Source organism: Hyphopichia burtonii, assembly GCF_001661395.1.
Source record: "Hyphopichia burtonii NRRL Y-1933 unplaced genomic scaffold HYPBUscaffold_6, whole genome shotgun sequence".
Lineage (NCBI taxonomy): Eukaryota > Fungi > Ascomycota > Pichiomycetes > Serinales > Debaryomycetaceae > Hyphopichia > Hyphopichia burtonii.
The window spans coordinates 468,647-489,415 of NW_017963733.1; the positions used below are offsets into that span (position 1 = coordinate 468,647).

At 34.6% G+C, this 20,769-nt stretch overlaps 9 protein-coding genes across 9 annotated transcripts; 5 read left to right on the forward strand and 4 right to left on the reverse strand.

The window, feature by feature from the left end:
- Positions 1-510: 510 nt before the first annotated feature.
- HYPBUDRAFT_112390 (uncharacterized protein) lies at positions 511-1,764 on the forward strand (the record flags this gene model as incomplete). Its single annotated transcript, XM_020218900.1, has 1 exon — positions 511-1,764. The coding sequence occupies one exon, from the start codon at positions 511-513 to the stop codon at positions 1,762-1,764; it is 1,254 nt and encodes a 417-aa protein (XP_020075088.1).
- Position 1,765: 1 nt separating this feature from the next.
- HYPBUDRAFT_112781 (N-acetylglucosaminylphosphatidylinositol deacetylase) lies at positions 1,766-2,713 on the reverse strand (the record flags this gene model as incomplete). Its single annotated transcript, XM_020218929.1, has 1 exon — positions 1,766-2,713. One exon carries the CDS (start codon positions 2,711-2,713, stop codon positions 1,766-1,768), a length of 948 nt encoding a protein of 315 aa, XP_020075089.1.
- A 170-nt stretch (positions 2,714-2,883) lies between these two features.
- On the reverse strand, positions 2,884-3,965 carry HYPBUDRAFT_142142 (uncharacterized protein; the record flags this gene model as incomplete). The annotated part of the gene is made up of 1 exon (XM_020219810.1): positions 2,884-3,965. The coding sequence occupies one exon, from the start codon at positions 3,960-3,962 to the stop codon at positions 2,973-2,975; it is 990 nt and encodes a 329-aa protein (XP_020075090.1). The 3' UTR covers positions 2,884-2,972.
- Positions 3,966-4,140: 175 nt separating this feature from the next.
- CAT8 (DNA-binding transcription factor) lies at positions 4,141-7,476 on the reverse strand (the record flags this gene model as incomplete). The annotated part of the gene is made up of 1 exon (XM_020223652.1): positions 4,141-7,476. The coding sequence occupies one exon, from the start codon at positions 7,474-7,476 to the stop codon at positions 4,141-4,143; it is 3,336 nt and encodes a 1,111-aa protein (XP_020075091.1).
- A 227-nt stretch (positions 7,477-7,703) lies between these two features.
- NTG1 (bifunctional N-glycosylase/AP lyase) lies at positions 7,704-8,979 on the forward strand. The gene has a single exon (XM_020221613.1). The coding sequence runs from the start codon at positions 7,856-7,858 to the stop codon at positions 8,915-8,917; it is 1,062 nt and encodes a 353-aa protein (XP_020075092.1). The 5' UTR covers positions 7,704-7,855; the 3' UTR covers positions 8,918-8,979.
- On the reverse strand, positions 8,956-13,875 carry MLT1 (Mlt1p; the record flags this gene model as incomplete). Its single annotated transcript, XM_020219811.1, has 1 exon — positions 8,956-13,875. Exon 1 carries the CDS (start codon positions 13,558-13,560, stop codon positions 8,956-8,958), a length of 4,605 nt encoding a protein of 1,534 aa, XP_020075093.1. The 5' UTR covers positions 13,561-13,875.
- Positions 13,876-14,835: 960 nt separating this feature from the next.
- Positions 14,836-16,072, forward strand: HYPBUDRAFT_142153 (glucose-repressible alcohol dehydrogenase transcriptional effector; the record flags this gene model as incomplete). Its single annotated transcript, XM_020219812.1, has 1 exon — positions 14,836-16,072. The coding sequence occupies one exon, from the start codon at positions 14,836-14,838 to the stop codon at positions 16,012-16,014; it is 1,179 nt and encodes a 392-aa protein (XP_020075094.1). The 3' UTR covers positions 16,015-16,072.
- A 158-nt stretch (positions 16,073-16,230) lies between these two features.
- CCR4 (CCR4-NOT core exoribonuclease subunit) lies at positions 16,231-19,035 on the forward strand. The gene has a single exon (XM_020223302.1). The coding sequence runs from the start codon at positions 16,437-16,439 to the stop codon at positions 18,795-18,797; it is 2,361 nt and encodes a 786-aa protein (XP_020075095.1). The 5' UTR covers positions 16,231-16,436; the 3' UTR covers positions 18,798-19,035.
- Positions 19,036-19,214: 179 nt separating this feature from the next.
- Positions 19,215-20,321, forward strand: HYPBUDRAFT_153572 (uncharacterized protein). Its single transcript, XM_020221614.1, has one exon. The coding sequence runs from the start codon at positions 19,242-19,244 to the stop codon at positions 20,229-20,231; it is 990 nt and encodes a 329-aa protein (XP_020075096.1). The 5' UTR covers positions 19,215-19,241; the 3' UTR covers positions 20,232-20,321.
- The last annotated feature ends 448 nt before the right edge of the window (positions 20,322-20,769 follow it).

Below are 20,769 nucleotides of genomic sequence, written 5' to 3' on the forward strand. Positions count from 1 at the left end.
TGGAGATATCCTGGTTTATGGGTTCAGGTTGCAACTTTAAGCTCCGTTTATGGAGCACAATGCGCAATTATCAGACCATCGCCGATAAACAAGCAGTCTAATTTTCATACTTCAATTGTAAGAATCTTTTGGAATTGTCCAAAGTGTAGTGGCTCCAACGGAGTACGCCGTGGTTGAGTCAGGAGGTTCCTTTGGAGTCAGCCGTTCTTTCGTCTCCACATTTTTTGAAGGTAGAACCTCTGTACACGTGAAATAACGGGCACAAATAAAAATTGATAACCCCCACCAATTGAATGGACACACGGGAAACGACTCCAATTAATTATCACATAGAATCATAATCAATGTAGCCATGCTATAGCATGGAGTATCATTAGTAACTTTTTAATTGATTATAAAAAAGGTCGTGCTTGAGTCAAACAGCACACCTAGACACCAGATATATAACAATAATTTTTCAGGCATCAAGACATAAATACCGATTCAATTACTGTATTACCAGGTCGAAGGATGTCCCAACAGTACTTGGTTGTTGATAATGGGTCATATAGCATCAAGGCTGGCTTCAGTACTGGCGACTATAACGAAAACAATGCGCTGAATGCATTGAAAACCCAGAATTCGATATCAAGAACGAAAGATGGATTGATATATATTGGTAATGACTACTTAACGCAAACGAACAACTATAGTGGGATAAATATCAAAAGACCGCACGAGCAAGGACATTTGACTTCATGGGAAACAGAGAAACCAATCTGGGACTATACTTTAGATAAGTTATCACCTAAGAAGGAGCTAGATTTATCATCGATACATTTAACATTAACTGAAACCCCATTTCAATTACCCCAATTATCAATCAATACTGACCAAATAATATTTGAAGAGTATGGGTTCAATGAGTATTATAGATGTGCCCCGGCATCGCTAGCGCCGTGGCTGAATAAAACTGAAGCAGAGCCAAATGATTTCAATTTAATAATTGATTCTGGATTCCAATCAACCTGGATAATCCCAGTAATTTATCAGAAAGTTTGGTGGAAAGGAGTTAAAAAATTACCAATCGGGGGTAAATTATTGAATGGATTATTAAGAGATTTAATTTCATTTCGACATTACGATATAACTGATGAGCCTTTATTAATCAATACTATTAAAGAACAAACATGTTTTGTTGCTAATGATTTTAATAAAATTTTACAAAATAAATTAGACTCTAAATGTGAATTTGTATTACCAGACTTCAAGACTACAATTACTGGATATGTACGTACCAAAGATACAGAGTTATCACAAGATGTCCAATCATTAAAATTATTTGATGAACGATTTAGTGTTCCGGAATCGATATTTCATCCCGAGGTTATTTTTGATAATAATTCAACTTCTGCTAATAATTCAATGATTCAATCTACACCTTTCAAGAATATCATTGATTTAATTGTTGAATCAATCATGTCGTGTCCCGAGATTACCAGGCCTTTATTATCGGGTAATATAACTTTTGTTGGTGGTACCACTAATTTATCTAATTTTAAGGAAAGGATACTTTATGAGTTGAAAAAAGAATTACCCGGTGACTGGATTGTTAAATCAAAACCAAATTTATTCAAGAATTATGATGAAGTAAATTGGCATGGTGGGTTAAATTTAGTAAATAATGATATTATTGATAAATTAAGTATATCTAGAAAAGAATATTTTGAACATGGTTCAAACTGGTGTCAAAATCATTTTGGTTTTGAAAATATTATAAATTAAACTAATTATACTCTATTAAATGATTAAATGTTAAGTATCTACTAAAAATTAACCAACCATATCTAAACCACACCATTTGTGAAAAGTGACCATAAGCCATTGCTGCATAACTAACACTCAACATATTCAAATCCGAGTAAACTTTGATTGATGATGATGATGAATGATTATTATTACTGAAAAAACTAATATCAATATTGATCTTTAATTTTAATACATTATTGATAATAAATTTGAATAATTGATCAATGAATAACTCAACATTGGTTAATAGAGTAAATGAATATTTTTCAAGAAAATTCAAACTCTTCAAAACATATAATTTACTGGGATATTTTTTTTGATAATATTTTGTGAAAAAATGTTTGGTTCCATAATATAATGATATATGGTTTGGATGATTGGAAACTCCTTGATCATCAAATGTAATGAAAATCACATCCTTTTTGTTTGGTGGAGATGTTCCAATTTTATTAATTAATGATTGATTAATATCTTCAATACTCCAATGTTCATTCATTCCATCTTTAAAATTATCGAGTATGATTACATTTTCTGATTCAATTCCAATAATTCTAGCTGATTGCTTCAATTCTTCAGCTCTTATCTTTCCAAAAGATTCATCAACCGCATCTCCTTTAGAAAAACATATTAATTTAACATCATTATTATGTTTCTTCTTGGTTATTTCAATCAATGAAGGACTGAAAAACATCACTTCATCATCGGGATGGCCAATTATAAAATATACACTACTATTCAGCAATGGTAATGGTGTAGGTGAAGTTATCGAATTATATGGGTAATTCGATTTTTCAAATTTATTCTGTTGAATTTGACAATTAGTATATTTTAGTAATGTTTGGGGTATTATTGTGGTTAATGTTATCCATATGAAAAATGTAACCCCGAGGAGTTTCAATAGTAGCATTGGAAGTCTAAACAACATCTCTCTGTATTCAATATATCCTAATATTCCAATGAAGAATAGTTATCCACTTCTTATCAAGCTGTCCTTTTTGTCTTGTAGTGAAATTGTCATGTCTCCGCGTGGTCCAGCTGTTTTTCTGTCTAGTTTTTTTTTTTTTTTTTAGTTTTTTTTTTTTTCTTTTTCTTTTTCAGCCAATTTTTTGTTGAGGGCCAAAAAACCAGTTTTCAATTTTGTACACCAATTTCCCTCCAACTTTTTGCATCAAGTTGGGGTTTGTTCATTGGGAAGCTTTTCTCATGAAAACGTAGCCGGTGTTGAAGGTGAGGTCTATGTGGGTGGTGGATCTGTCGCCAATTAATGATTCCATTTCTCTCATCAAGGACTCGATCAAATTATGGGGGTCCCCGGTGGCCTGTTTGTAATTGTGGTATCCGCTGTAAGTACCAATGTAGTTTTCAAAAGCTTTCAAGTCAGTGTTGGACTTGACGATGTTGAGGTCTTGTTCTTTTGGTACCGGATCGGTGGAAGGTCTAAACTTGGATTGTTGTATGTCAACGTATAAATCACGGGGGATTTTGGCATTAACCGACTCCAACTCGTTCTTCAAAATGTCTCTACCCGGTTGTTCCCAATGCGGACCCATAAGTTTTGGATCCTGGTAAACATATTTGTGATACAAGTCATCGAGCTTACGCAAAATTTCCGCTTTCGAGTCAGCATCAATCGTCTGACCGTTACTGAAATTGGTGATGACCGGATCGATGTAGTACCAATAAGCTAACACTCCACCGGGTTTCAATAGCTTGTATGCTTTTCTGAAAAACAATTCGTGGTCATCAAACCAATGGATACATTGAGCAGCAGTAATCAAATCAACCGACTCCAATTCAATGTCCAAGTCTGTTTTGGTCAATGAATTGTCTTCTTTCTTCGTCACAAAGTCTTCGACCGACGAAGCGACAAACTGGATTGACTCCTGGTTCTCAATCCCCATTTCCTCCAACCTGGCGGCTTTCAAGGAGTTTGCCGTCTCAATCATCAGCGGCGATAAATCAAGCCCAATAACCTCCTTACTAAAATTAAGCAACGGGTAACTTGCAACCCCTGACCCACATCCCAAGTCGATCGCTTTGTCGATGGGGAATACTCGTGATTTATCCCCATTAACCACGTAGTTTTGTAAAATTTGGTAGAAGCTTGCTGGATAGTGTGGGCGGAAAGAGTTGTAGTTCAATGTCTTGAACCCAGTCTTGGAAAAAGTAGCCATGTCTTGATGTTGTTTAATAAGTGTTCTTGATGTTTTTAATAAGTGTGGGTTTTTTGAGTTTTTTCTGGCGGATCGCACAGTATTTATAGTTAATCGCAATGTGGGGGTGTTTTAATTGCAAAAAAAGAGTACGATTCTTAAATTTAGTATACACGATCTATTTAACATATAAGTTGATTTATGGCCATTCGAAGTGGCTTCCGTTTGACTGGGTCATGTCGTGGTTGAACTCGCTGTTCTCATCGTGAGACATGTCCAAGAATGGAACCAACCCCAAGGACCCATCGGCTGCAAATTCATTCATCATGAGCTGTCTGTTCAAATTGACCTTGAATGGGTCAAATTGAAGGATGTTGTCCAAACCGTCGGGTGGGGTGTCGCCGTTGTCTCCATTATTATTGCTGTCGGAACTGCTATTACTTGAACTCATGTTAGTGAATTGGTTCAAATTATTGTTGTTATTGAAAACAAGATTGAAGTCTTCTTGATTGATGGAGGTCTGTTTTGGAGGGAAAGTTGAGTCGTAACCGTTTGGATTGAGATTGTTTGAGTGCATGGCTCTGTCATCGAAACTTTGTCTATGTGGGGCTACTTGGATTGCCGTATTGAACATTTCATCATTGTCAAATTCACTAGTTAAGTTGTTGGTGATGGAATTGGAATGACTGATTGAGGAATGTCTTGGTCCTTGTGCTTTATATTGACCATTGGTGGATTGCAGTTGCTTACCACGATCGACCGCTGTTTTGGTGATTGGTTGGGCATTTGGAATTGACATACTCAATCTTTTCTTCAAATTCGAAGTATTCTTATTCAAATTTAATCCAAGAATACTTAAAGTTGCCAATTCCAATAGCTTGACTGAATTTTTAGTTAACCCACCGGGGATATCATTACCACTTTCTAGATTCAAATTAGATATGGTATCTAATAATAACTGCTTCAGGTTTTGGTATAATGGACCACCTTTTATATAGTCAAGACTACCTTTAGCAACAAGGAGGGTGAATCTAGCTTGTTCTCTTGCAATATTGATTGGAACTGGTAATAAATAAGAAGATGAATATTTGGTTAGACTTTTCAAAACTTCAAGGATTTGAATAGATGACTGTTGAATCATACTAACACTTGATACTATGTTGGAAACATCATGTTGTCCTTTACTCAATTGTTCTTTAGTTGAAAGACCAACGTTATGGTGGTTACCATATTTGGAGATGATGGGTAAATAAATTAAAATTTTGGCATGATAATATAAAAAGATTAAAGTTAGTTGTTGCTTATTATAGTTTTTCCACATACTATCATCAGAATCACCTAAAGTTTTATGGTCTTTTAATGAAAAGCCATTAACATCAACTTCAAATTTAAGGTCACTTGGTAATTCTCTTCTCCAACAATCAAGCATTCTATCTTTTTCTAAAGATTTTTCTTGGGCATTAGTTGTATCAAATCTTGAAAAAATTGAATCAAGAATATGACCTAATACTTTACAATATAACATAACACTTAATGCAAATTTTGAAACTTTCCCCACGATTGAAAGCTTGGTATTATTTATAATCAAGATATTTTCATTATCATCGTCGTCGTCATCATTTTTACCACTGAATGGTAAGGCACATTCAATTTCAAAATCTTTGAATAATCTTGGAACACCTAGGTTTAAGGAAGAATAAATGTCAAGACAGTAAATACACCAAAATAAAATACGTCTTTCACCCTGCATGAAATTTCTTAAGTTTACATTACCATCATCATTACCAGCGATACCTAAAACAGCAGCAGGGCATCGGTGTAATCTTAATTGCTGAGCCATAGTTATAACTCTACCTCTTAATTCATAACAAGTTATTATATCACCAATAACTAAACAATATTGCAAGGCTAAAGATAATATTTGAAGTGATTGAATTGAACAGTGTTTGGTAATAATACAATTTGGTTTAATGAATTCATGGATTAAATAATCGTAATGGTTCAAAGATTTGATATAACGGTGGAGGATTCCATCCTTATTTTTTGAATTTGGATTTTTTGATGACATTTCACTATATTTATTTGATAACAAACTTAAACTTAATACCAAAACCATGATGGCACCAAATTTTTCAACCAGCTCATAGGAAGAATCACCCTCTGAATGAAGAGGAGCATCGGAAGATTCAAGTATATTGGCTAACTTCATGTAATTTTTCAAAAAAGAATTCTTATCTAGAATAGGGAAAACATTGCCCCAATCCTGGAAATAGATTGTGACCAAATGGTCCAAGTCAAGTCTCGAAGTAGGCAATTTAATGCTTCGTATAAAGTACGATGCTTCTGAATCCTCGAGTTTGGTAATTCCAACTCGGTTCAAGATAATTTTCAAGAGAAATTCGTTCATAACATGAGAGGATGCATCTGGTTTCATGGATTCATTGGAATTTTCTTTTAAAGAAGCAATTGCATTGGCAGTTAATATAGCTGGTTTGGAATGATAACCATGAACTTGACAAATTCTTGCGAGAAGAGTCGGAATAAATAAAGTCTCCTCGGTACTACGAGGAATCGATACTGCAACAAGTCTGGTTAACTGTTGTTGTTTATTTGTTTCATCTAATTCTTGTTGACTAGCGGTTTTATTTTTTTGCATTTGAGCAATGGCAGTAGCTGCTGCAAATGCTCCTGGTGCTGGGGTGACTTCTTTAATTGGGTATCTTTGATTATCATCTTTGGTATGAATCGACAGATCATCATTGAAACTCAAAAGACTCACTTCATCGTCATCATCACTCAAATTAATCGAGCCTGCAATCGATACCTTGTCGGTGGCCTTAGAGTCAAATATAGAACCGGCTATTGAAACTGGCCTTTCGTGAACCGCCAGCGGATTGGTTGTGCATCCACAAGGACACCCTTTATCATGAAGATGCGAATGTAATACCTCATTACCATTCTCGTTATTCAAAAGTGAGAGATTCGAAGAAGTTATTGGTTGGCTCCTTTTGTTTCTCGCTTGTTCTTCATCAATGTGACCAACGCTTGAATTAAGTAGTTCAAGTTGTTCATCCCTTATATCCAACAACCCCACCAACTTTTTGTTTTCTGATTCAAGCTGACGTATTCTTTCTTCTAAAGTTTCGGTATAACCTTTTGGAAATGCTCTTCTAGAAAGCTTGTCACTGACAATACACTTCAATCCGGTAGCAGCACAGCTTGAGCACGGTTGACGTCCGTCACATTTCACCTTCTTGGCTCTGCACCTATCACAGGCCTGGGCAACTCTTTCCGTTGTCGAACCTGGTGCTTTAATGGTTTTGGTATTGGTCCCCGATCCTTCGCCTGGAGAACTCTTTTTTTTCGCCCGGGGTTTCCTTGGTGCCTTTACTTTAGTATCTGGCTCTTGGATATTCTGCTGTATATTCTGTTGTAAATCCTGCTGTATCTTCTGTTGCAGGTCTCCATTCTGTTGCAACGGATCTCCCATTATAAGGTCGTCTGCTTTTATAAATGAACTTATCAGGGTGGACATGGTTTTACTGGTGCTTGTTTCACCAAATTGCGCCTAGTTTAGAAAAGTTTGTCTGGAAGAATAGTATACAAAAATATTTCCAACTCCTGGATTTCCCCAGTCTTTAAAATGAATTTGAGTGAGTTACAATAAGCGTTGGTTTGATTCGATTGACTCATTTTTTTTTTTTTTTTTTATTTAATTTTTCATGCGTTTTGTCCAACTCTCACTCTGGGAATACGCTTACAAGCTTATGATCCTCGGATTTAGACACTGGAGGTGCTCGATGGAATAATGAAAAATTGAGAAACAAAAATGAATATATAAGATTCCGTTATCTGAATAGCAAAAAGGGATCGGTCTTTGGATCCAGGGGAGTTATTAGCATAGGAAAGAGGCGATGGCAGTTGCGACCAGGTCGAAGAGACCGTTGGAGGCAGCTAAGACCGAAACTGTCAAGAGACTAAAGACGGAAGTTGGCCTGGGGGACGGCGACTCGATTACGGAGTTGAAGCAGGAGGGCAACACTGGGGTAAAAAGCCTGGAGCGGAAGCATATTAAGGTTGAGGTTGAGGATGAATCATCGGAGACATCTCCGAATGTTTTTAGAACGGTTACCGGGGAAGATTTGAAGCTGGTTGGCTTGGATGCCCGAGTACCTCTGAATTGGCATGAAATATATAATGAAATAGTATACATGAGATCCAAGTTCATGGCCCCGGTTGATACTATGGGGTGTGAGAGGATGCCCGAGACGATTACTCCGAATGTGACTCGAGATAAGCCAAAAGTGTATCGGTTCCAACTTTTGATTTCGTTGATGTTATCGTCCCAGACTAAGGATGAGGTGAATTTTGAGGCCATGGTTAATCTTCAGACCATTTTCTTGAAGAAAGGGTATGAAAATGGGCTTTGTCTTGAGGCGATTTTGGATTCTGCAGAATCAGATATCGATAATTATATTCAAAAAGTTGGTTTCCATAGGAGGAAAGCAGGTTTTATTAAGAACTCATGCGATATATTAAACGATCAGTTCAATGGTGATATCCCCAAGACTATAGAAGATATAGTTAGCTTACCGGGTGTAGGTCCCAAGATGGGATATCTTTTGCTACAAAAAGGATGGAACATTAATGATGGAATTGGTGTAGATGTTCACTTACATCGATTAGCGCAAATGTGGGGGTGGGTATCGAAATCCGATAAACCAGAGAATACTAGAAATGAATTGGAAAAATGGCTACCGAAAAGCTTATGGGCTGACATTAATCCCTTGCTAGTTGGATTTGGCCAAAGTGTTTGTGCACCCAGGTCAAACAATTGTGATATTTGCACTTTGGCAAAGAAGGGACTATGTAAGAGTTCAAATAAGAAATTATTGAAACAGCCTATTGATGATAAGAGGAAAGCCAAATTAAAATCACAAAGAAGTGATATGTCGGGTTTAATTGATTTGTTCTAACATATTCTTATTCATTTTTCTATATATCATTATACATATTAGTCTACTAAATTACTTTGTTTACATAACCCATAGAATATACTATTTTTATCTTTTAATAAGGTTTCTGGAGTATCAAATTCAGCAACTTCTCCCTTTTCGAGTACAACTATTCTATCACTATGAAGAATAGTTTCTAATCTATGGGCGATTGATATAATAGTTCGGTCTTTGAATTGACTTCTAATTGTTTCCTGGACAATTTTATCAGTTTGAACATCTACTGAAGCAGTTGCTTCATCCAAAATCAAGACTTTAGAAGGATTCAATAATGCCCTGGCTAAGCAAAGTAATTGCTTTTGACCGGCTGATAAATTTCCCCCATTTTCACTAATTCTTGCTTCTAATTTAACTCCCAAATTCAATGCAATCTTCTTCTTTTCTGCTTCTTCTTTCTCCTTTTCGGTTGGTTCTGTTTTCATGTTTTCAACATGAGTTTTTAAATGAGCCAACTCCAAAACTTCCCACAATTTATCATCGGTGTATTGATCAAATGGATCGATATTTTGTCTGACGGTACCGACAATTGTTTGTGAATCTTGAGGTATAATACTTAAATGACGTCTCAAATCATACAATCCCATCTTAGTAGTATTTATACCATCAATCTCAATATACCCTTCAGTAGACTCGATGATCCTGAACAATGCTAAAGTTAATGTAGATTTACCAGCACCAGTTCTACCAACTATACCAATTTTTTCATGACCTTTGAATTCAAGGTTGATATTTTTCAATACCGGATCCAAGTTTTCTCTATACTTCGTTGTATAATTGACAAATTTGATTGCACCTTTATCTGGCCAATGATTTGGAGGCCTGAAACTAGTGATCATTTCAGCTTCATGATCTAAATTTATATATTCTAATAATCTTTCAACGGTAACTGTTTGCGTTTCAATGTCAGCCCATTGTCTAATTAATGAGTTCAATAGAGAAGAGACACTCAATGCATAATTAATGATAAAACCAACCAAAGCAGGTTTGATTGGGTTTTTACTTGAAAGACTTAAAACACTTAAAAGACTGGTTAAAAACAAAATCAACGATGACATGAACTGCAATCTAACGGATAACCATCTATTACAACATTGTAATAGATGAGAAACACCAATGTAGGTATCAATGTTTTTCATACTTCTATGGGAAAATCTTTGTACTTGATTATAAGCAGTTATAGTCTCCACACCATTAAGAGATTCTTGAATTGATGCAATAACAGGAGATTTTGAAATTGATTGTAATCTTTTCAATTCCCTTGAAGCAGGGATGAAATAAAGTCGTATGAAGTTATAGAAAAATCCTAAAATTAGAATAATGAAAAACATAAAAGGTAAATTATAAGTTATTACTCCAAAAGTTGTGACAGCATTTAATAAAATTGTGGCAAAGGCAATTAATAACCAGGGGATTTGCATATCAATCGAACTCATATCTTCAGTAAACCTATTTAAAATCCTACCGACGGGTGTAGTTTCGAAAAATGACATTGGAGATCTTAAAATTGAAGAAGCTAACCTTTCATGAAAGTTTTCAGCACCTTTAATAATACAATAAGTCCAGATTATAAAAGAACCTGCTAAAACAAATAATCCACCTAGTACCCCATACAATCCATATTGGGCCAAGTAGCGACCTGAATGCTCATTGTTACCAACTAAAGCATTATGTTCAGACCAACGAGTCAAAATAACCTTCACCATCAAGTTTGTGAATGAAGTACCAGCAACGAATATAAGGTAAACGAAAATTAATTTGTAATTTGACGCTTTCAAATAATCCCAAATAACTGAAAATTTCACGCTTCCTTTTGAAAGACCCTCTTTACTGTGGCCAGTCTTCTTATTTAAATTAATACTTTCATGATCTTCGTAAACGTAGTCCAAAGATACGATACTTGCTTTACCAATAGTGTCATTTGAAAATCTTCTTTGAACTCCTGAAGGATTGATGTGTTCAGCCAAATCTTCGATTGAGTCAACTATATCTGAAACATTCGTTGAGTTTATTAAAGTATTCTCATTTGTAGTTTGTGGTTTTGTTTCAATATCCGATCCATTGTCATCATTATTGTTCTGTTTCCCAAATTCTTTAATTAATTCAAATAATAAAGAATTTTCATTTTGCATGACAGTTTCAAAATCTCCTTTTTCTATGATTTTACCCTTTTGTAATAAAATGATTTCATCAGCTTCATGTAACATATTGATTGAATTGGTTGCTAAAACCACAGATTTATTAGCCAACAAACCATCTTTATTCAATACTTGCTCGATAATTCTCTTCCCGACGTTAGCATCAACAGCACTCAAAATATCGTCTAAAATATAGATATCTGATCTTGAGTATACAGCTCTAGCTAAAGAAATTCTTGCCTTTTGACCACCAGAAAGACTCACACCTTTCTCACCCACAGTTGTTTTATCACCATCTGGTAACGATGAGAAATCGGGTATTAATTGACAAGCTTCAACAGTTTTATCATAAAAAAGTTTATTGTATTTAAAACCAAATAAAATATTTTCTTTAACAGTGGCATTTAAAATCCAAGGATTTTGAGAAGAATAAGCTACTGAGCCACCAATTTCGAATTTTGTTTCTGGATTTTGTAAAACTTCCAATTGACCCAATAAAGAACGTATAAAAGTTGATTTACCACTACCAACTTTACCAACTATACAGGTAAGGTTTGATTTTCTTGCAACAAATTTATCAATTTCTAAAGCGACATGGTTGGCAGATTCAATTGAAGCTTCTTCGTCTAAAATTTCAGAGCTTTCATCATTAGATTTATTCTTCTTCCAAATGAATTTAGCATTTTCAATATTGATACAAATTTCATTATTTTCAGTAGGGGGTTCTAACTGGTTAGCTTGATTCAAGTTTTCTTCTAATAATAATAAAGAAGTTAATCTTGCCAAAGAATTTTTTGTTTGAATTGTGGAAACGATACCACTAGGTAATACGAATATTGGTTGCGTTAATAAATCAAAGAAGGAAAGAGCAGGAAAGACTATATCTGGGGTTAAAGGGACATCATAAATGATTGAAAAAGACCAGTAAGCAGCCACAGAAATGAAAAAGGGAATACATGACCAAATGAATATAGCAAAAGCACTTAATATACCAATTTTTTTTTGAGATTTCAATTCTTTTTCATTTCTAATATGTCTTAATCTTTCAAGTAAAGGTTTTTCCCAAGAGTATAATTTAATACTTTTAATTGTTGTTAATATTTCATTTGTCAAGCTTACTCTTTCATCTTTTGCAGCCAACCATTTTTTCACGGTCGAGGTAAAAGAGGAATTTATAATTATTGCACCGGGGATACTAACAACTGCAGCCAATAAAGCACCCCATACTGCTTTCCCAATGATTTTATGTAAGCAGAGAAGAATAAGGACCACGGCAATTGGCGCTTCTAAGTAATTTTGTAAATTTTGTAGGAAGCTTTGAATTATACCAATATCCATTGTAATATTATTGATGATAGAACCGGTTGATTTTATGGATTTCAGCTCTGATGATAATCTCATTGATTTATTATAGATCAAGGAAGTCAAGGAAGAGTCCACTAAGAAGGAAACTTGGTATTCATATTTGTAAGCTTGATTGAACAAGATGAATTTGGAAATTGAAAGGATAAACATGAGAGAGATGTAAAAATAACCAATTATCAAAGGAGGATGAGGAGACTCATTCAAGTAAGAAGCAAAGAACTGAATCAATTTTTGCAAAACAAAAGGTTGAATAAATTGTACTGCAGTTTCACTAAAAGAAAAGAAACAAGTTTTGAACATGATCAAACCAAAAGATTTCAATAGAGCTTTAATTAAAGATCCATTGGAAGTTTCCCAATTTTTGGTTAATAAGTCACAAGCAACTTTAGCTGAGATGTTCTCTGGAAGTTCTGGTAAGGATTCAATTTCCAATTCATTTTCTTGATAAGTTTGTTTTATAAGAGGTTGGATATACCCAAAAGTGATTTCACTAATCACGTCATGATCATCAAACCCCCAGTCATTCAAATGATAATAATCAACCAATTCCGACGTTGGTCTATAGTGGGCAAATTCGAAGTAGAAGATCAAAAAGGAATTAACCACTAAAGTTGCTTGTATAGGGATGTTATTCCAAATTTTGATTGAAGACGAAGAATCCTGGATCAAGATAATCAAGTTCAACGCAAAATGACCAATCCACCAGATCAATAAGGAAGCAGATGGAATGACTGAGCGAGTAGGTTCAATTAGATGTAAAGGAATAAACCCAACTATCAACGCAGCCAATATGGCAACCGGGGCAATATTCGATAGCGATAATCCTACTAATAGCAAACAATGAAAGCCAAGTAATCCCAATTTAACCCATTGGAATAGGCCACAGCTTTCCAACTTGAATGAAGATCCAAATGAATACCTTATCCGTTTATCAATAAGAAGACCACCAACTTGAAATATCGTGAAAAGTAAGCATGCTGAAGCAAACAAGACGCTAAGAACATCAACGAACAACGGATTAAGAGGATTGTGCAACTCGGAGTGCAATGGCTGGTACCATGGACGGGCTCCGACTGCTTCTACTACTTCAACTGCTTTAATCATACTTGACTAGATAAAGTAGATATAGCTTTGGGCTTTTATCGACGGAGAGATATTTATAGGTACTTGAAATTTATCGGCTTTCACTACTTTTTCGGCTTACTTCACAATGCGCTCCTTGGCCGTTAACTTCAATTGGCACGTATCTCCGTCCCAATTCGTAATTGGCTTCCGGGTAAAGCTACAGCCAATCAGCGTCCGTCCACCACAGTGTAATTGCATGGTTGAATACGAGCACTTCATTCCACCCTCAGGTTACTAAGGGATTGTTAGTGGACATATATCCGCCCGGTACAAAAAAGCGATGCGATGAGCGTCACGTGATTGATTGGGTGGGTACGGAGGTTTTGCTCGTGCAACGTACTCTGTTTCAATATTAGTATTACTCGGGACACCTTTTAATTCCGTACATAGCATTTGTATGTTAAGGGAATTTGCGCCTAAGTCATAATTTCAACAACTTGTTGCATTGTATGGAGGGAAACTCAGCAATGATTAGTTGATTGGGTCTGGAATTCTTTCCATAGAAAATTAGTGGCTAGCATCTGGGTGCAAACTTATCATCCCATGACACTTGTAGTAGTGGATCCGTAACAGCTTTTCACCAACTATGTATTCAGTTGAAGAAAAGCAATTTAGATTTTTAATTATCTTGCTTGTTCTTCTTGGTCGAATCTGAGTTCTTGTAAAGCAGTCGATGATGATTTCTCTAGGTTAGCGAAGTATCAATATGAAAAGCTGCTGTTCCAGCTTCTTTGCTTAAAGCAGCACCTTTCATCATATCCGAAACTTCGGGGGTAGAGAAATCCGGGAATATTGAAGCTTAATCTCATTTCTTTGACCTTTGAACCTGGTATTGGCATTTCAGACAACATAATATTTAACTTACAGTATTTACTATAAGAAGAATAACAAGCAATAAACATAACCCGGTGTTTATAAATTGTTATTTCTATTTCTTGAATACCTTGACCGCAAAACTTGCTTATTAGCGTTAATAGAAACCTCGCACACAAGTTGATGATTATGCCTGTGAAACTAGTCAGCACCACCTAATCCAACTATTGACATGGTCCCTTCCTTGATCAGATTCGAAGGGGCATCAAGAAGAATAAGGTATTAGGTTTGGCGGTATAAAGAAACCGCTTACGTAATCCCCCGCCGTTACATCACCTCTCGGGGTTAGGGGTCTTCTTAGTGAAACAATCTCTTGATAATTGGATAAAAAAACGTAGTAGTTAAAGATAGCAATAGGTCAAGATGATTATTGATAAGATGATGAAGAGAAGCATACTGCGACTATACTCAACAGGGAGCGGAGGACCAGGGAGTCCGTTGTATCCAAAATCGAAGATTCCGGTACCTCCACATTTTGACCCAATCAAGTATAGACAATGGATACGATTGAATCCAAATAGTATTCCCGAAGAGAAGAAGGTTTCTATAATGTCATATAATTTGCTAAGCCAGCACTACCTATGGAGACTGGTGTTTGGATACTTGAAACAAGATTATCTTGATTGGAGTAATTATCGATTCCCGTTAATAAATAAAACCATTGAATATTTTCAAAGTGATATAATATGTTTCCAAGAGTTAGAGTGTTCAATTTACGAAAAGCAGTGGAAGAACGGATTCCCATTATCCCACTATAAATCAATATATATTAAGAAACTGAATCCTTTATATTGGGGGAATAAGCCATCAAATCAAATGGATGGAGTTGCAATATTTGTCAATAGTGATAAATTTGATATTATTGATTACCAAACGGTTAACTTCAGTGAATATATTCAAACCCATCGGGATAAATTTTCGCTAACCAATGATTTACTCAAAAGAGTAGTCCCCAGAAATACGGTTGCAATTATAGTACAACTTTATGACAAGGTTAATGATAAGAACATTTTTGTTACCAATACTCATTTGTATTGGTCACCGAAATTCAACGACGTTAAATTATTTCAATCCAAATTGTTAATCAACTTATTGAAAGAATTCATAACTAATACAGCTAAAGAATCAAATCCCCATATTATTATGTGTGGAGATTTTAACTCGATTCCTGAATCAATGGTTTTCAGATTTTTAAACAACGAGGTCATCTCCTTATCTAAATATAAAGATTTTGAAAAATTTAATTACGGTCACAAATTAAATAACGAAATTATAATTAATGACGAAATTAAAAATCCCTTTGATTTATCTAGTGCTTATGATATTCTATTAAGCAACCACAACTACTCAAAGCATAAATTAAACTTCACCAGCTACACTAGAAACCTTACGGCCGTGTTAGATCATATCTGGTACTCTAGTCAGACCTTTAACGTAGTCAAAATTTTAAGTGAAGTAGATGAAAATTATACTTGGAACTTCCAAGTAAAAGGCTTTCCTAACGAACAATTCCCGAGTGACCACATTCCTCTAATAGCAGAAGTCGCCTACAACTCATAGTTTCCTCTTTCATATAGATTTTTAGATATTTATATATATTAATGTTACTATTACTGTGAAAAAAAAACTTGGTGTATGGGTGTTTTGTTGGCGGTCGTGTATTTGTGTTCAATTTACAGGGTAAAATCCTGCTGTTTGTATTTTGATAATTTTTTTTTTTTGTTTTTTGGTGGCCACTCAATTATCATTCCATTCATTCAATAATCTATCTTGCTAACTGATTAGAATACACCAACCATTAAACTGTTTCACTTGGAAAATTAAATATCGTTTGTGTGTGTGTTTTTATTGATTTTTTCCCAACGAAATCTCAAGGTTATTGCTAGAAATTTAACTAGTTTTCATTTAAAATAAAAGAAGTGGAGTTGGAATCATTTTATCGTTTAGTTTTAATAATCAAATGAATCTAATCGATCTGAAATATGAATATTAATCCAAATTATCAACAGCCTCAGATTCAGGCACAACAACCAAACTTGCAAGCTCAACAAATTTTATTACAACAATTACAACAGGGACAATCATCAAATAATAGCCAATTTAATCAACAACAAGCGGCTGATGCAGCACTGGCTGGTTTCCCAGATAGTGCAGCAGCAGCTGCCGCTGCCGCTGCTTTCTATCAAAGACCTTTGCCAGCCACTCAGTCCAATCAACCAAATAATCAACAACTGCAAGCCAATTACTTCCCGCAATTTTCACAACAAAATCAACAAAGTATTCAACAGCAATCAAACCAAACCCCAACTACGAAATATGCCCAACCAACTAACCAATCAATACAATATCCTCAAAATCAATCACTGATTGTACCCCCTCATCCTCAACAGAAATTTTTTGGCCAACAACAACAGCAACAACAACTTCAACAGCCAAAGATTACTACAATCAATATCGAGAACCCAAACTCCCAATACTGGCAACACCAATTACAATTATGCCAATTATCTAGAAGTTCTAATATTCCTCATTTTTATGCAAGACAATATGCTCAAAATTCCCGTAAAAATAAAGTTGGAACTTATAATGAAATTAAATCCTTAACTTTACTCGATGCAACCAAACAAATCGTGGCAGCTTTAGAAGAGCAAGAGAAAAAAAATAGTGAGATTACTACTCCAACATCTTCTAGTGCAGTTTTGTATGGGAAAAAATCAGTTATTCAACATCCTGAAGAAGAACATGCACAAGAAGAAAGAAGAATGATTGCTAAAACTAATGGTAAACAATTGTGGTGTCAATTAGATTTAACTGGTCAAGGTATAGTTAATTTATCACCAAAATTATTTCAATATGACTTCTTAGAATCATTATATTTGAGTAATAATAAATTAACTAGTATTCCTTCTGTTGTTGGTAAATTGAAAGGTCTCAGAGTATTAGATTTATCCCATAATAGAATTAATGAAGTTCCTAGAGAATTAGGAATATGTCATAATTTAAGATTTTTATATTTATTTGATAATAATATTAAAACTTTACCAAGTGAATTTGGTAATTTAGGGGAATTGTTATTTTTGGGTATTGAAGGTAATCCGTTAGATTTAAAATTTGCTAATATTTTAGCAGAGCATGGGACAAGACAATTAATTTGTCATTTAAGAGATTTAAAACCAGTTCAATATACTCCAAATCCAAGACCTTGGTTATTATTGGAAGATGATGGTGAAATAATTGATCCAATAACAAATCAAAATGCTTATACTGAAGATCGTTTGAATAATGATACTAAAAATACTTTTACATTATTATCTTATAATATCTTATGTCATCATTATGCAACTTCCAAATTATTCAGCTATACACCAAAATGGGCATTAGAATGGGATTATCGTAGATCAGTTTTGCAAGAAGAAATTTTAAATCAAGATCGTGATATTGTTTGTATGCAAGAAGTTGAAAATAGAAGTTTTAGTGAATTTTGGGTACCACTTTTAGCCAAATATGGTTATAAAGGAGTTTATTATTGTAAAACAAGATCAAAAACAATGAGTGAAGCTGATTCCAAAAAAGTTGATGGATGTGCAACTTTTTATAAAACATCAAAATTCAATCTTATTTCTAAACAAAATTTTGAATATAATAGTGTTTGTATGGGAAGTGATAAATACAAAAAGACGAAAGATTTATTTAATAGATTCATGAATAAAGATAATATTGCATTAATAACATTTTTAGAACATATTGAAACTGGTGAAAAAATTGTTATTGCAAATACTCATTTACACTGGGATCCAACATTTAATGATGTTAAAACTTTACAAGTTGGTATTTTATTAGAAGAATTACAAGGTATTATGAAAAGATTACATCGTACCGGATCAATTGATGAGGTTAGAAGTAATTCATTAATTATTTGTGGTGATTTTAATTCAATTAAAGATAGTGCAGTTTATCAATTATTCAGTACTGGATCAGTTCTGAAACATGCTGATTTAGATGGTCGTGATTATGGTAAATTTACTGAAGAAGGATTCCGTCATAATTTTAAATTAAAATCAGCTTATGATTCAATTGATGATTTACCATTTACTAATTTTTCACCATCATTCACTGATGTAATTGATTATATTTGGTATTCGACTTCAACTTTACAAGTTAAAGGTGTTTTAGGTAAAGTTGATGAAGATTATTCAAGTCATTATATTGGATTTCCAAGTGCTCATTTCCCTTCAGATCATGTTCCAGTTGTTACCAAGTTTCAAATTAAAAAAAGTGGTGGATCCACTAAGAAACCTGATTTCAAACCTGACTTTAAAACTGGCTCTTCAAGAAAAACATGATTAACTTAATTTTCTTCCTGCTGATTTCTTTTATTTTGGTTTGTTCGTTGTTTATTGTTCAGTTTACGTATCTTCCTTTCCATTCCCCATATGTTTTTTTTATTGTTCTTTGTTCCTATGTTAATGTTTGAGTTGCATTTTACCGTTGTCTTTGTTTGATTTTATTTTCTCGTTTTAATTAATTTATACTTTTTGTATAGATAATCTTCCTCCTTATTATTATTTTTCTAGATCATTTTATGATTAACTGTATAATAATTCACAATATAAAAAAATCTATCTATGAAAATTTGTAGCAATATTAAAAAAAAGCCTTTTAGCAACCATTTGTAGTGCTGCGCTCGCAATTGAATATTTAGCAACTAATACAAATAGCGGTATAAGAATACATTACTTGAGTAAGAATTGGATGGAGGCATATAATAAGTTGATCAGTAATTAAAGATGAACTCCGTTCCTACCCAAGCAGACTTTCAAGATGCCCATTTATCGTTAACCGGAGAAGAACAGAAGTATCGAGAAAGACTACAAGAGTATAGTGAGACCCGATTCAGCAATACGGATTTAGTTTATCCATGGAGTTTTGAAACGGTGCCCGGGTTCTTCAAACAGGCAGATGACAAGACTGATGATATGGAATTTGACTATTTGCAAGAGGGGTTTGGGAAACTTAAACCGTGGGAACAAGTGCAAAAGGAGATTGAACAATTGAATGCTAATGCCTCAGATAATGAAGTCTATAAGATTATTTTCTGTGGTAGACATGGACAAGGATACCATAACGTGATTGTTAGTAAATATGGGTACGAAGAGTGGGATAAGAAATGGCATTCGTTAACTAAAGACGGTGATATTACTTATGCACCCGACCCTGAATTGACAAGTTTAGGAATCGAACAAGCTAAGGCCAATAATGAAGCTTGGAAAAGAGAAATCAAGGCTGGATGTCCAATTCCAACTAAATTTTATAGTTCTCCGTTACAAAGGTCATGTTATACTTTGTTATATACCTGGGATGGAATCCCCCAAAAAAATCCCCCGGTAATTACTGAAACTATTCGTGAAACCATGGGATTGAATCTATGCGATAAGAGATCGTCACGCCAGACCATCAAGGATAGATTCGGGCCCCATGGTTTCATCATCGATGACCTGGTTACTGAACGAGATGATTTGTATCTGAATGTTTACCGGGAAAAACTACATGAACATGCAATTCGAGTGAATTCATTTTTGCAATCAGTGTTTGACCAAGATTGGAACCCTGATGAATGCAAAGTTGATAAGAAGTCGGCACTTGAAAATAGCTACGTCTCAACCACTACTCATGCCGGCTGTATTCGGGCCTTCATTCTTGTAGTTGGCCATCGTCGCTTCACCATTCCAACCGGAGGTATGATACCTTTGGTGGTTAAAGCTACTAGAAGAGTATAGATATCACACGAGTACAATAAGGCAATGCCCATTAAATGTCTACTGAATGCCTATTGGATGACTATTAGATAGATATTATTTGGAAAAGCTCTTCCTCTTGGCATATATATATATATAGAATAGATATATATAGAATAGTATTGTAAATGTTTAAAACCCTTTATTGGAATTTGCAACAATGCTATCAAAGCAAGTTGGCTTCTGCAGTACCCCTTATGAAAAATCCCCGTGAACAAAGTACTGAAGAGCTCTATTATTTTATTTTATGACAAGACCCTTGTCAAAAGGGCTCTTTATTTTCCTCCAAGGCCCTTTGTTAACTATAGATTGTTAGGTTATTCTCCCAAAAGAGCAAAGACAATCAAAAGTTAAAAGTTTGCGAAAAAAAAATGCCAATTAACGAAGATGACAATATTTGCTGCCTGTTTTAGGTAGTTTTTGTATGTCCAAAGTGCTTTTTATCTTGCTCTATATGCAAGGAAGTACGAGTAATCCGATTCTCAAGGTTCATACTGTTTGGGGAAGGCTGAATTTAACA